General features: G+C 36.5%; 2 protein-coding genes across 2 annotated transcripts; both read left to right on the top strand.

Annotated features, from left to right (window-relative positions):
• The first annotated feature begins 864 nt into the window (after positions 1-864).
• Positions 865-5,501, top strand: SFR2 (Glycosyl hydrolase superfamily protein). Its single transcript, XM_021952830.2, has 10 exons — positions 865-1,085; positions 1,820-2,189; positions 2,342-2,480; positions 2,758-2,924; positions 3,111-3,332; positions 3,542-3,710; positions 3,814-4,047; positions 4,144-4,293; positions 4,409-4,538; positions 5,073-5,501. Exons 1-10 carry the CDS (start codon positions 914-916, stop codon positions 5,282-5,284), a joined length of 1,965 nt encoding a protein of 654 aa, XP_021808522.1. The 5' UTR covers positions 865-913; the 3' UTR covers positions 5,285-5,501.
• Positions 5,502-11,973: 6,472 nt separating this feature from the next.
• Positions 11,974-15,529, top strand: LOC110751742 (gibberellin 2-beta-dioxygenase 2-like). The gene is made up of 3 exons (XM_021952247.2): positions 11,974-12,590; positions 13,665-14,028; positions 15,028-15,529. The coding sequence occupies exons 1-3, from the start codon at positions 12,211-12,213 to the stop codon at positions 15,295-15,297; spliced, it is 1,014 nt and encodes a 337-aa protein (XP_021807939.1). The 5' UTR covers positions 11,974-12,210; the 3' UTR covers positions 15,298-15,529.
• Positions 15,530-16,293: the final 764 nt, after the last annotated feature.

Genomic DNA, 16,293 nt, shown 5'->3' with positions numbered 1-16,293 from the left:
AGACGCGTACAAACCAAACGCTTTACATCAACAAATATCACTATTTTCAAGTTCGAATCCCTCTTGCCCCGTTAATAATAAATATAAATAAACAATTTAGATCCTTTTATTTAAAAAAAAGAAGAGCAATATGCTAAGCATGATATAGGTTACAATATTTAAAAAAACACCCAAAATAAAATTAGGAGATTCATCAAACTAAATACACACGTCTCTTGTAATATAAAGCAAAACAACATCATTAGTGAAAAGACGAATACTAATGAAACCATCCAACGGCAAAATCATCCTTAGAGTAGGGTGGGCTCTAACCTAATGCAAGTTCATTGACAATTAGAAACTCGGTGCTATTTTTTTATGAATTTCACCACATTAAGTGAAAATTTGCCGACAAAGGCAGTAATTTAGTCACACATAATAGACCTAAAAATCATGACTTGAATAATGAATAACTAATGTGATATGACAATGGGCTTGTAGCTGAACCGATTAAGAGCATTTACCCATACATCCGAGGTTTTAGGTTCGATGATTCCCCCTTCCGCCATCACTTGTGGTTAGGCATGCTTACACTGGTTGGGCCTTTATGAGCTTTTGTCTCAGAGATTAATTGGGTTGTACTGGGCCCATTAGCTTCATCCAATGAAACAATCAAAACACCTCCCCGCTCCATCCGTCATTTCAAGCGACTGGTAGTCGCAATCGCCAACTTGCGTGCACTCACGTTATACACGACTCACGAGCTGCCACCCGCCATTCAAATTCCGTTACGACGTAGTTAACTGTGTCTGCCACGTGGACTACTTATACGGGTCCATACGATTACCCGATTGGTCTTTTTATATCATTTCAAACGAAATAAATTAATAATATATGCTCAGTCCGAGTATTTGGGCACTGATTTCAAATAGAAATGACGGTAGTAGCTCTGTTCGTCTCGGCGACGAAGCTCGCCGGACTGCTGGTTACTGTCACAGTTGCTGCCAATGCTTTCTCTTTCTCACGTTTCTGGAAGAAGAATCTGCGGCCGTTCCAATCGCCGATCGATGAGTCCGACGAGACTCTTGCCGACTTCAATCTCGGCGGTACTGTAATTTTCCCCTAGCTGCTCACACCGTAACCCTAGTTCTAATCATTTTGCTTTATAATCTGCACAAACTTGAAGTTTTGCTTGTTTATTTGTGGATTAAGTTAGGTGAAGAAGCTTAAATTGTGTGTATTAAGTTACGAACAGAAATTTTATCCTTCTAATTTTTGGCGAGCTAGCTAATACTGTCATTGCTTTGTATTATATATGTTAATGATGCTATTATGCTTCGTGTTCAATGAGGTTGTGGTAGCTCATAGTTAATGACAGCCATAATGAATGGTTAATATGCTCCTCACTAATGACATCTTATCTTATCTTATCTTATCTTATCACTTTCCTTTTTTATTTTGTAATTTCTTTGTCATTATAATTAAAGACAGTTGTTGCTGTGCTTATGTTCATCCATATTTGTGGAACTTAACCACCCAAACATTCACTAATTATGAGTTTGATAACTTTTTTTTTTGGGTGAAATGGAGGTTGAGGCTTGAGTTTGGTCACTAAAAAACAAATCGAAATTTGAAATATATCCCGAAGTTGAGGGAACCATTCTATATAAGATCTTTATATATATAATATGTTGTCATGCCAATTGTACTTAACTATTCTGCTTGAGTGGGGTTCAAATAGAGTGAGACTTGGTTGATCAGATTTTCAGAACTCAGAAGCACTTTTTTTTTTCTCGGATTGGTTTATCATAAAAGTATTCCGTTATGTGATTATGTGCAGAAGGAGAAGATGAGTTTTTCTTCGGGTTGGCAACAGCTCCAGCACACGTTGAAGACAGGCTAAATGATGCTTGGCTCCAGTTTGCAGAAGAAGATCCTGATGACAAATCAGAGTCACAGGGGGAACTGCAAACCACAGATGCTATAACGGGTTCTGCTACTGGTGATGGTGGATCTCAGCCAGTTTCCTTATCAGGAAAAGCTACGAAAACAGATACAAAAAGGAAGCCTCTTAAGATAGCTATGGAAGCCATGATTAGAGGGTATGAGAAGTATATTGAAGGAGACGGAGGAGAAGAAGAAGTAGAAAAACCTGTCCCAGACGAAGATTGCCATCATAACGTAGCTGCATGGCACAACGTTCCGCACCCGTAAGCCTCACTTTTCAAACTTGATGACTTGAAATTTAAGTATATTTCAAAACAAGTCATGCTTATTTCTGGCTCTCATTCTGCTCTGAAATTTATGGATTTCACATTACTGATGTTGTCTTGTGGGTAATGGATTCTTGAATTGATCTCAGAGCAGAGAGGCTAAGGTTTTGGTCTGATCCTGATACAGAACTGAAACTGGCTAAAGATACTGGCATCAGTGTCTTCCGAATGGGAATAGATTGGTCGCGAATTATGCCAGAAGAGCCGCTCAATGGGCTAAAGGAAAGTGTAAGTCTGATGTTTACTGTTTATGCACTTTCTAAGCATTTGGTACACGATGATGCTTTTTGGGGAAATTTAGATAGGCAAAGAAATCAGGAATGGTGCAGGATTTTCTTACCATATAGGGTTCATCCTTACCTAACCTTTTCATAAAGATATAATGTTGACAAGTTAATGAATATTTGCATTGATAATCTTTTCAGGTTAATACGCTGTGTTGCCTCATTTTAAATGGACTATCATTATAAGTTTGACTGAATTCAGATGTATCTCCTTTCTTTAGGTTAATTATGCAGCATTGGAGCGATATAAGTGGATCATCAACAGGGTTCATTCATATGGAATGAAGGTGATGTTGACTCTGTTCCATCACTCATTGCCACCATGGGCTGGCGAGTATGGAGGGTGGAAAATGGAAAAAACGGCTGATTATTTCATGGATTTTACAAAGTGAGTCTTCCTTTCAGTGGTAGAGTTGCCAGTTATCTTCTGGGGTTCTGATTTCTTTCACTGCTTGCTAGGCTGTCTAGATTATGCTAGTGCTTATCCTGTTTTCTTATCATGTAGCATTTCTTCTTTCTTTCCTTTTATTTTTTCTTCCTTAAATTTTGATTCTTTGATTCATTCTTTTTTCAGGCTTGTTGCTGACAGTGTATCAGATATGATAGACTATTGGGTAACATTTAATGAGCCTCATGTCTTCTGCATGCTTACTTATTGTGCGGGTGCTTGGCCTGGTGGTCATCCTGACATGCTGGAGGTTGCCACTTCTGCTCTACCAACTGGTGTTTTCCAACAGGCCATGCATTGGATGGCCATTGCACACACAAAAGCCTATGAATATATCCATGAACAAAGGTTTCTCTGCCTCGTATAAGCTCTGGGAAAGAACAATTGTTTAAAGAATATAACAAGCGTGATCGTGCGTTCTGATTGCCTAATTAATTGACTACTTTATAATGCCTTAGTCCTTTCTGCTAGGGATGGTTGTGCGACTTCTTTATTTTATCATTAATTATATCCTAAAGTTAGTCACTTGTCTGAACTTTTTGTTTTCTCTTCTTCAGTTCCTCATCAAGACCAATAGTTGGAGTGGCACACCATGTCTCATTTATGCGACCGTATGGTCTCTTTGATGTTGCTGCTGTTTCACTGGCTAACTCCTTGACTCTGTACTCATATGTGGATAGTATTTCTGACAAGCTGGATTTTATAGGCATAAACTACTACGGACAGGTTTCCTCACCTCTCTTAGCAAGTAAACTAACAGTCTTTTGCTGCTATCACCTATATATAGAGCAAGACGAGTCAACTGTAACATTAATCTTCTGCCCTTCAGGAAGTGGTGTGTGGTGCTGGACTGAAGCAAGTAGAGACTGATGAGTATAGTGAATCTGGACGTGGGGTATATCCAGATGGCTTGTACCGCGTGCTGCTTCAGTTCCATGAAAGATATAAACATCTAAATGTACCCTTCATGATTACTGAAAATGGGGTATCTGATGAGACTGATTTGATCCGTCGGCCATATCTGCTAGAGCATTTGCTCGCTATTTATGCAGCCAAGATCATGGTTTGATTCTCCATTGCACTTCTCAGTTGTTTTTGAATTAAATATACCTTTATTTGGCGATGATGGGTGTTATAAGTTCCTACGTTTGACTTATAGGGTGTACCTGTGATTGGGTACCTGTTTTGGACTATTTCTGATAACTGGGAGTGGGCAGATGGGTATGGTCCCAAGTTTGGACTTGTAGCAGTTGATCGTGCCAATAGTCTTGCCCGGATTCCTCGTCCTTCGTACCATCTATTTACTAAGGTTAACGTTTTTCTCCTTTCTTGCTTAAGTTTCTTTCCCTATTGTGCTTGTTCCCCCGAAACACAGCCCTGATTGTGCTCTTGGTTAAAAGTTTGAGTGTATGTTTTCATTTCAGGTGGCGACAACGGGTAAAATTACACGGGATGACCGTGAAGGTGCGTGGAATGAGCTCCGTATAGCTGCTAAAGCACAAAAAACACGACCATTTTATCGGCAAGTTAATAAACAGGGTCTGATGTACGCAGGTAAACCATGAAGCTTAATATTGTTTTAGTTTCAAGTTACTATCTCTTTCCTCAATTTCATATTTTGTTGTCCACTATTTTCCTTTTCTTTGTGTCTTCAATCGAGACGATGGATGAATTTGCACAAGTAATCCATTAATAAACTTTTTTCTATCCAAATATCCACACTGAAAAGAATATTGGGGGCAATATCTAAGCCTCTAGGTACACCATTGGAAGCCGGTTTCACGAAAAGTTATTCCCTAGGTTCTTCTAAAGCTTGAAATTAGAGCAAGTTCACTACGCAATTACATCAGTCCTCAGATTGGTAGGTGAATGAAGCTACCCAAGAAAGGAGAGGGCCACTTGGATACGGACCCCTCCTTCCGCACAATATAATACTACCACTCTCAAGAACCTTGAAACTTGTCTTGTGCATGAAGAAGTTCACTTATTTCCCCATTTGTGATGGTGCTCATCTTTATTTGTTAATTTTTGTTTTCTGATATTCTATTGATTAATGGATATGTTTTACTTTTCATATTATTATAACAGGAGGCCTCGATGAACCGATACAGCGACCCTTTGTTGAAAGAGATTGGCGATTTGGTCACTATGAGATGGAAGGTCTTCAGGACCCCTTAAGTCGCTTCTCAAGATTCATTCTCCGGCCTTTCTCCCTCATAAGGAAACCTAAAAAACACAACTCGTTTTCGAGCAAGTCGAAAACTAAGAACCCTGCTGCAATGGAGGAGTATCTTTTGTGATTCTCCCTTAATTTTGGGCCAACACTGTTATCTCATCAACTTATCATGGATTGGTTCCTGTAATGGACATAAATTTCATTAGACATTAGTTGTAAATAAGAACTACAGATTTCTGGAGTGACCCAACTAGGGAAATTAATCACGTATGTTTAAAGAAATACTTTTTGGCTATGTTGCACCGATACTCCTAACTTGGAGGGGTATCCTCATTATTTCATATTCATGACCCATTCTTATCAATCTAGATTGGATCCAATTTGCAGTTGACATGGTCAGTTTCCTGAACCCCACGTCAATTGTGTTGGGGGGACCTTTCCTAAATGACGCCATTGATTATGAATTCAAGGCCACAACGTCAAGGAATAGGGCGTACAAGGGACCCAACAAATCGTTTTCATGCGTTTGAAGAAAAATAACAATAATTAGGGAAAATGAAAGGGCGCAATCTTGGTCAAACAAATATATACCAATGAATTCGTGGAAATTTTGGAATAAAAATGAATTTCTTTTGCATATATGGTGACGTTCATACCCCACACATTTCGTTTTAGTTTTGAGCAATGTAATTCCTCATTTTGAATGTGTGTTTTGTAGAAAGAAATTGATGGAGCAATGTCACATATCATGCAAATTCAATTGACTTGAGAAAAATACTTGGACAATTTATATTAGATAATGCAGAGCACGTGTGGCTCGGTATTTGATCTCTCGTCATTATCAAAACTCAACATACATCGAGTATTTTATTTAAAATCAATTAATAATAAATGAAGAGACACAAAACATTATATATTGCAACACAAGTCTTTAAAATGCTAATGTGGACTAGATCATTGATTAACTGCAACCATATACTTAAATATATAGTGCATATTAATAATTCGATAATTTAATAACATGCCAAACCCTCTAAATTCTAATAAACGAATATTTCATTTCTAGCATACTACATTGTCTCCATCAACGGTGGAGTCAGGATTTCATGTGTAAGGGGACCTCTTACAAAATATTTATAAAAATAATTCGAACTCACGATACATATATAATGACATCTTTACACTTTTTTTTTTCTTTTGGTAATCTACAAATTAATTGAAAGATTCATTGAACTCAATAGAGAATAATTCAAACTTTTACAAACCCTAACAAACCACAGGCAAAGAGAAAACAATAAAAAAAAATAAGAGAAAGATTAACAATATTAATTAAGTAAGTCAACCCAATTCAAACTTGATAATTTGCCAAAAAAATTAAATTGAAACTTGATAATATATTATATGGAGAATAAGATAATAAATAGCCACAAATCTAAAGAAATGGGTGAAAATGACTCTTTGATTTGAAGGACTTGTGTAAAAAATATGTATACTAAATTTTTAGAAAATTCACCTAAAACATGAAAAAAAAAATGTAAACTTAAAGAGAAAACCCAAGAAATATTAGAAGTATCATAAAAGATATTAATATAAAATAATTTTTTTAATATAAAAATGAGAGGGGGCCCGGTGGACCACATTGGTCTTCTAGTGGCTCCGCCCTTGGTCTACATCTAATGGGTTCAATCAAGCACGGTATTTTTGACTTTTGATGTCAATGACTATCAACAACTAATTTTCAGGGCATTAGAGCACTTCCACCCATTTGTCATGGTAAAGGGCAAGGGCAAGGCAATGACTGTCACTATTCATGTGAATAGTGGCAGCCCTTACAAAAGGTTTATGGTGTTTCCACCAATTGTCATGGCAACCACTATTTACATGAGATATGAGGAGAGGAATTTGTATAGAGTTTTGATGTGGGAAGTGAAGAGTATGACTAAGTATTTATTTTTATAAAAAATTGGAAATTTTTAGTTTTTTTTTAAATATTTTTTTTGTTGCTGACATCATCACTGATGTCAGCAACCCTAGGCTAGAGCACGAGCTCGTTTTGCCTACAGGCTAACCTGGTTTCGTGGGACTCAGCTGCTGCCCGGGCAGCTTAGGCCTGTTGGAAGACGCATTTGGCGCTTGGACCCCATCCTGCCCTGGCAAGGGCTCCTCGCTGGAACCGCTTTTAACAGGCGCCAAACCATCTTGATTCAATTTGTGATTATGATTATGATTATATAGGCTCTCTCTTTTGTTTTTTGTTTATGTTGTGCTTATTAATAAAGCATAGTTAATAGAAAAGGGATCTTCTCTGAAAAGAAAAAGAAAAAGAAAATTAAAGAAACATTTCAAAACCTAACTTGTCGTAGATGATGATTGTTGTGGGACGTGATTTACTTTCAGAAAAGGACCAGCTAAATGGTTTTCAACAAATTTGGCATATATCATCATCAATTGGATATAGTATGGAAAATTCATGTTTATCTTAAGCTTTGTGTTTGAAGTTGATAAAAAATATATCCAATGTGTGGTGCGATTGGCAAACTGTCACCTCCAGCAGGCGAGCTACCTAGTGTCTCAATGACGGAGGTTCGAAACCCATTGGAACTACTTTCTGGCTTGGGCAAGCCGAATTCCGAGTGGGGATTAATCCCCACATCCTTCATATTTACGAAAAAAGAAAAAAGAAATCCATATATATGATAAAGACACCCACATGGATCGATGCATCTTAATCATGTGTGAATAATTTTCTCAGTATTTTTCTATTCATGAGTGACCGTTTGACAAACTCAAAGAACTTGTTATTTTTGTTCAGTTCATGGCTTTTAATATTTTTGGCTGGTCATCGATTCAGTTCATCAAATGTGTTAATTACCAATGTATAATTACGATGGGATAATTTGGGAAAACCATGCCAAGTTTCAACTAGTTTTAAGGTCACAAGCGTAGCTAGGATAATGGATTATCTACTTGTTTTTGGCATTGCTTTTATGGCATGTTTACTCCGTTAGAATGACGGAAGGAATTCTACTCCACCTAGTCGATTAAATTCTTGATTTTGAAGGTATTTAATTATATATTTTAAGGTGAAATCCACACATATTTTTTTAAGAAAAAAAATTCATTATGCATTAGTAAATGCGAGAAAATTTCATCTCGTACTTTGTCTCCGAAAGTGAACATGTTCTTCTACTTCTTTTAGGGTTAAACTCAAGTCAAACTCAAAGATACTAGAAAATCCTTTAACTTGTACAGAGACAACTCCGATTAAAAATTAAGAAATTTACCAAAACAAGTAGGAGGAGGGTAGCAAGTCAGTTTCTTATACGTGCTGATAATGGAGAGATGGATATATTCAATCAGTTTCTATCCTTTTCAAGGAATCTCATTTTGATAAGAGTTGAATTAATACACATCCTAGCTAGCTAGCTATAATCAACAATCTTCATCTACATAATAGCTAGCAAGCTAGGCTGATCTCATTGGTGTGTGCAGGACCAGTTCATAAATTTCTCAAAATAATAATAATAATAATATTCGACTGAAAACATATATATATACATATTTCCTTCTTTTGCTTGCTTGCCGTACAGGAAAAAAGTCCTCTTTAAGCTCCATAGATGGAGAAAAAAGCAGAGGCTAATCTGCCACGCCTTTCCGTCACTGTCAAAACTGAAACTCAGTCACGGAAAGCATATTGGCTCTTCACTACCCAAATATGGAACCTTCCTTTTTTTAGCTTTTTTTCTACAATTATACATTTTTTTTACTAGCTGTCTACATTGAATCTTTGGTTATTGGGCACACATAATTGATGTCACAAGTTTGATTTGGTCACAAATGGGCAGCCAGTAGCATTCCTGCATGCTTTTGTTCATGTCAAAAATGCTCATATTGCTATCACCTGGTCACATTTTGGCTAATTTTCAACTCGAAAGCAAATCAATGCACTATTTAGACACATGGTATGCAAATAAAGCCTGTTGGTTTGATATCGAAATGACATTATAGCACTTGTTGGACCGTGGAAAATGATTGTTAACTACCAATGTAATAGGCAGTAGTTAGGGTTTACACATCAATACACATAATCAGTGTCATCTTTGAGTCATTCGTTTACCTATAACAGTTTATTCATCTTAATTTATGATCGACACGCATGATTCTCGTCAGTAAAAGTACTCCAACCTCAGTTTTTTTTAAAAATATACATATATATATATATATTACCATGACTTAAAATGATGAGGTATATTAGATATTCCATTTACATCCACTTACCAAGATGATTCTCCTTCTTTTAATGATAATATAATAGTATATGTAAAAATTATGACCGTTGGCTGAACCAAGAACCATAAAACTGTGAATTTTGTAGATAAAATTTCTTCTGTGGAATAATTATATGTTGCAATTAGAGCCAATAATGATGAATATGATAGCTTGTATGATTCAATTAATGTATCTCTTCCATACCGAATAATAATATAGTCGCATCTTTGTCTGATAAGTCTTATTAATTGCCAGTTGCAAAACATCAATATCTTGTCGAGAACGACTGCAAATCAAAGATGAAGATGGTTTTTGAGGCACAACTTCATGCGTACACAGATTACATTATTTTATATTAATTTAAAAATTAAAAAAAACATTTAAAATATATAAATATAATAACAAGGCGTGAAATCAACAATATCCATATATCATATTCAACGACCGTCTCTATCAAACACGAAAAGAAATAATAACTTGAAGAAGAGTCGGATTGAGACATCGACTCGGTCTTTGCCTTCAAACTATATTGAAGTAAGTGCATGTGTGGGTCTGACGATTGCATGGGAATGCAAATTAACACTGCTTCTATTGCATAGAGGTCAACAACAACTACCATTGGTATTTCAAAAGCATATCCATATTTGTTAAGAAATTAAAGCTCCGGTCAAATCATCTAACTATCCGTAGACCACTGATAACTGTTGATTGATCATGACCACATGACCACACTTATAACAATTGATCGAATCTAAATCTTATAATGCAATTCATCAATCAATTACAATAAAAATATATTACTCATCAGAAACGTTTTGCACGTAGAATACTTTTTTGATTGTGTATAGTGATTTTACTTTTATTTTTCTAAATAAGAAACCTTTTAACCTTGTAATGTGCATATTGTGGTGGCCACATATCGAGTTATATAAAGATTTTGTGATGCTTCATGTCAATTAACCTGTCTAGGTCTAGCTACATGGGAGAAAACGACTTCCCATCATGTTAATCTTACTCACCCTAGAAAAGCTAGAATCAACTTTTAACAAAATCAAAAGATTATTCATTCCCTTAATCAAATTAAAACTTGTCTATCAAGTATGTAAGAAGGCAGCCACTGTAATTAACCCGAGCGTTTTGCACTATCAAGTGTTGCAATCTTATTATAAAAACTAATGATAAAGAACATCATTCTAATTTTGATTCCAATGTAAAATAGTACGTAAAACTGATTAAATAATCCGATTAGTTGAAATATAATAAATAAAAAAATGTCAAATTCTGAACCGTTTAAAATTCCTAATCGACCACGTAATTGGTCGTCCTCACTTCCCCTAAATTCTAAGTATGAACATTAATATTCCATCGATTTGGACATGGCCAAGACTTGATGCCTTGAACCTAGGTCGAAAAGCCAGAAAGAATTACATGCCGTGGTCAATTAAAGATGGTGTTAACAACAAACCAAAATGGACCAATACTAATGCCTAGTATTGTCTTTATCACGATTAGACATAGGATGGATGGATGGATGGATGGAAAAATATGGGGAGCTGAAGTCGGTATCTTGGGATAAGAGTTGTTGCCCAACAAAAGGTTACAAGTTTTGTTCTTTTTTCTTTTTACTTTTTGAGGAAAAAAAAGAGGTTATAAGTTTAGATGATCACACATACGTGGAATGTCATGCTTGTTTCCTTAGAAATATGTCGAATGGTCAGCAATTATAAAGGCATGCCAAGGTGTGGTAAATGTTGTCAACAAATTACAATAAAAAAGAAGAATAAAAAGGAAATTTAACAAAATGAAAAGTGTTCAAACACGTGGAAGAGATGGGTCAAAGGGCAGGCTTACTTTCAAATGAAGCATAAGACATTAGAGAGAGAGAGAGAGAGAGAGCGTACCTTTTACATTTCATCATATTTTTTTTTCTTCTCCTTTTTATGTTTTAACTTTGTTTTTTATCCTCCATATGTCAAAATAATAAGAGATTTGAGCACATCCACACTAGACTATAGAAAGCAATCTGAAACCACCACCGCCAATTACTTTACTTCAATGACAGTTGGATTTGTTCGAAAGGGATGAAAGATAAAGGATATACATTGAGGAATGTTTCTAGAATTTCCAAGATACCAAAGTTTCTAATCCAATTTCACTTTCTTTCAATCTCATCACATTCTACTCATACATCATGAATTTGAGCATCAACAAATTTGGGTTGCTTATTACATGGATGGGAGGAGTTTGTAGGGATTTTTCTTTGTAGCTTCCTTTTGGGATCAAATACTCATACACACGTTTTTCTAACATATGCTAGCATCACCCAATAAAGCTAGTGAGATGATTCAATAGGAAAATAGCAGAAAACCAAGTCAAGGAAAGAGTGCACAATTAAGTCAACCTTCTCGTGTGACAGAAATTTGCTAGTTGTACTTCACCCAAAAACAAGTCGACGATTCCTGAATCCCCAAGTAACCCTTTTCTTTAATCCCAACCGCTTACATAGATTCTCTCTCTCTCTCTCTCTCTCTCTCTCTCTCTCTCTCTCTCTGCCCATAAATACCCCATCAAATATCACTGCCTCTCCAAACTCTCCCCCTACAACAAAACCCTCCTCTCAGTTTTTTCTCTCTCTCTTTTTGCACACACAAACCAAACGCTACACAAAGTGTAAGACAGCTATGCTAGATTAGAAGCCTCATCTTCTCTTCTCAGTTTCTACAACCCATATCTCTTAGATTATTAGATATTTGCAGCTCCAAATTAAGCAAATTTACAACCATGGTGGCAGCCTCTCCAAACCCAATTCACAATGAAAAGATTGAGGCCATTGAGCTCCCCATCATCGACCTTTCGGCCGAGAGGTCCCAAGTGAGGAATCTCATTGTCAAAGCTTGTGAGGACTACGGTTTCTTCAAGGTCATCAACCACGGCGTCCCTCAAGACATTGTAGCCAAACTGGAGGAGCAAAGCCTCAGCTTCTTTGCCAAAACAATGGCCGAGAAGCAAAGAGCCGGGCCAGCCATTCCCTTCGGTTATGGCTGCAAGACCATAGGCTTCACTGGTGATATGGGAGAGGTTGAATACCTTTTGTTCAACACAAACCCAATCTCCATTGCTCAAAGATCCAAAACAATCTCAAATGAGCCTACCAAATTCAGGTACAACAATTATTTATTGCTTTACATTTTTTTGTTGTTGTTCTTTTTGCATGTTTTAGTTTTATGCTTTTTTACCTCCTTGGGTTTTTCATTATTTATGATGAAGGTACTTTATAGCTAGAATATATTAAAGGAAAGACGGTCGGGGGAAGGGTAACAAATTTTGGTGTAGGGTTAGACAAACTGTTCATTATTTACTAGGCATTCACTCTTTTTTCCACCTTGGTTTTTTTCTACTTCTTTTGAATTCATTTCAATTTCTTTGCTTGTTCTCGGTTGTTTTTATTTTTGAATGACTTCTTCTAGTGCATGTTAGTAGAATTAAAATGAAAAATAACAAAAATACTAGTCATACTACCTTGTGTATTAGAGTGAGATCTATTGTATTGGTGGGTTCCGAGAATAAACATGAAGAAATATAATAACCATTTTTCACGCAAATTGTTAAAATCGTAGCAACTCTCAAAACTCACATGGGAACTAATTTAGGGAGATGATTCTCTCCCGGATGGTGGGATAAGCTGTCAATTAAATTGTAGAATTTGAAGAAGAGAACAAACAAATTTAGGATATTTTAACACAAGCACATATTTTCGACACGCAATCTAAACGGCAAGTGGGGGAGAGGAGAGCTGCTTGTGTTTCTCCATTATTGAATTAGGAAATGAGAAGAGGGTGAAATCCAGTACAATACTGTTGCACTATTATAATATTGAAAATTGGGAAATCAGAATGACAAGTCAGAGGCAGCAGCAGCGGCAGTGGCACTGGCACTGGCACATCAAGAAACGTCTAATCATATCAAATAATAAGAAGAAAAAAAACTAAATTATTATCATTATTATAATATTTTTGTTGGGTTTTGAAAGAGAAGTGTGAATTTTTAAATGGGCCAAAAAAGGAAACAGCTTCCAGAATTAGATGGAAGATGCCCCAGTTGCAATGACTTTAGTATTATTATTATTTTAAAACAGAGGGAAAAAAAGAAGGAAAAAAAAAAGGGGTCAGAGTCAGAGTTGTAAGTATGCTTGCTGCTGATGAATTGAGTGGGTATTTTTGTGGTACATTTTACAGCTCTGCAGTGAGTGGGTATATTGAAGCAATGAAGGATTTGGCATGTGAGATTTTAGATTTGATTGGTGAGGGATTGTGGGTCCCAGACACATCAGTGTTCAGTAGGATGATCAGGGACGTTGAAAATGACTCCTTTTTCAGGCTCAATCACTACCCACATCATCTAAACAAGGACTGCACCAACAACATCAACAGTAGCTGCAGCAGCAAGGTAGGGTTTGGGGAGCATAATGACCCTCAGATCTTGACCCTCCTCAGATCCAACGACGTAGGTGGCCTCCAAATCTCTCCACAAGATGGGCTGTGGGTCCCTGCTCCTTCTGACCCCACTGCATTTTGGGTTAATGTGGGTGACCTGTTGCAGGTTGGTCTCTCTCTCTCTATCTCTCTCTATTCATGTCATGGTAATCATAACAATCCTAAAAAGTATGACTGGGAAACTGGATATTGAATTGATTGAAAACTGACTGAGAATTGATTTGGGTTAATCACTGCCATTTTGACTGCATGTAAGCTTTTTGTGTTGATGGTGAAGTGGGGGCCCACCATATCAGTCCATAACCAATCAGAGTTAGTGGTGGGGGACGGGGGCGATTGATGACTAGACATTGGGTAATTGAATGACTAGCCAGCCAGATAGAACTGAAAAGTGGTTTTGTTAGTTGGTCAATATGCCATTTAGGGGCTGTTGGGTTGGGCAGCCTAGATTCTCTCTCTCCAATGCTTTCTTCCTAAACTTCTCTGAGGAATATCATAACCACCTATTCAGTCAGTCGAGCAAGTGCCATTTATTAGGATATGTTCCCTTTGGTTGGGTCCTTGTTAAGGATACTTCTTCCTTTGAATATATGTGCTTGGAATTTGTCTATGCAATTTGGATTTTATACATTTCTTGTCACGTGATTATATGATGAAAGATGCGATGTAGATATAATATAAATACAAAACCCGTTACAATAAATTTTTTCCTCAACACAAAATAGCGTAAAATCCTTGATCGTTCGTAACAATAAGAATTGATGAATAGGCATTCCTCTAGTAGACAAATAGAAAGAAAAGAAAAAGTAGTCATAACTTCTTCCAAAGTAGCTAAAAGAACTTTAAAACAACATAAAAGATATGGTTGCCATAACTTCTTCAAAGGACACCCAGATGCAACCTAAGATAGGTGCTCATTTAAGGTAGTCATGTCTTGGGATAAAAGACACTTCCTTTTGGTCGGAGAAAAAAGAAACGAAAACAACTACTCGTACATAATTCAAACTTTTTATTAATTTTCTAAATTGTATATGATCTACAATGTGCTTCTAGTTTGATTAATTAGTTGTGTTTTATCTAATAATTAATGCCCCTTAATGTGAAGGCCATGACAAATGGAAGATTTGTGAGCGTGAGGCACAGAGCTTTAAACAACTCCTCCAACTCCAAGTCAAGAATGTCCATGGCATATTTTGCAACTCCACCCCTAAATGCATGCATCAATGCTCTTCCAGAAATGGTCACACCAGAGAAGCCTCGTCTCTACAAACCCTTCACTTGGGGTGAGTACAAGAACACTCTTTACTCTCTCCGCCTCGGTGACACCCGGCTTAACCTCTTCAAAGCTTCGACAAACGATGAACTTGCTTCGTAAATTACGGGGGCAGCAATGGAAAGTAAAAGAAAATAAAATAAAGGCAGTAAAAATATGAAAGAAGCATCTAGTCAAGTTGGTTTTTTTTTTTTCCTTCTTTTTTAGGTTTTTCGGGTTGCAGTTTTTCCTAAAGTCTTTCATGCTCAATAGTTCAAGTCATAGACCTTGTACTTAGAAATGGGAAAATGTCGTACCTAAATCATCAATGAAAAGAAGAAAAGTTTTTCTCTAATGGTATTTTTACTAATCATAAATTGGAATTCTCATTTAAAATTGAATTCCGCATATGGAGGATTCATATGTTTACTTCACATCAAGGAATTGAAAAGTAAGTGGGGCCCAGACAAAATTAGGAATTGAATTCCTGATTTTGGAGGAATTCAATTCTTGGGTGGGAGGTGGTATTCTAATTCCTGGATAATGAACCCATTAGAAATTCATCTTTTTTACCCATTATATCCTTACACAATATTCAAAATTTCAAATTTGTCATCTACTTTAACCTAACAACGAGGACATTTGAGTAATTAGTATCACTCATACCCCAATTCATTATGGTTTAGTAAACAACTTCAATAGGAATATGGAATCTAACTCCCCTCAATCCATATGGTTTGGTAAACAACTTCAATAGGAATCCGGAATCTAACTCTCCTCAATCCAATTCCCCCTAATCCAATTACGGATTAGTAAATATGCCATAAATCTATAATTGTTATTTAGAAGAAAGGAAGAGTGCCCTAGTAATATTTAAACCTAGAACTCCACTAAAACAATGATTTTGTGGACATCTTAGGTTTCTGGGGTGTGTCTTGTGTATATATTTATTTATTTAAAATTTTGTTGTGTTTTAAAAAAAGTCAGGCATCTTTCTTGGTGCAGTTCTCAAGAGGAAAAAATTTTGGTGTATGCACGGGGGACTCACCGTACGATACAATGGACCCCCTCCAGCTCATGGCATAGATAGAATAATTTATGAGATTATGGACCCTTTGT

This window comes from Prunus avium, chromosome 1, assembly GCF_965620075.1.
Source record: "Prunus avium chromosome 1, drPruAviu1.hap1.1, whole genome shotgun sequence".
Taxonomy (NCBI): Eukaryota; Viridiplantae; Streptophyta; class Magnoliopsida; order Rosales; family Rosaceae; genus Prunus; species Prunus avium.
Note: the sequence above shows the minus strand (reverse complement) of the source record. Positions and strands in the feature narration are given on the sequence as shown.

Coding starts and splice junctions, on each gene's coding strand:
- LOC110751742 (XM_021952247.2), top strand. CDS start 12,211: ATGGTGGCAGCCTCTCCAAACCCAATTCACAATGAAAAGATTGAGGCC. Junction 12,591..13,664: donor AATGAGCCTACCAAATTCAG/GTACAACAATTA, acceptor TACATTTTACAG/CTCTGCAGTGAGTGGGTATA. Junction 14,029..15,027: donor ATGTGGGTGACCTGTTGCAG/GTTGGTCTCTCT, acceptor CTTAATGTGAAG/GCCATGACAAATGGAAGATT.
- SFR2 (XM_021952830.2), top strand. CDS start 914: ATGACGGTAGTAGCTCTGTTCGTCTCGGCGACGAAGCTCGCCGGACTG. Junction 2,481..2,757: donor TCAATGGGCTAAAGGAAAGT/GTAAGTCTGATG, acceptor TCCTTTCTTTAG/GTTAATTATGCAGCATTGGA. Junction 4,539..5,072: donor ACAGGGTCTGATGTACGCAG/GTAAACCATGAA, acceptor TTATTATAACAG/GAGGCCTCGATGAACCGATA.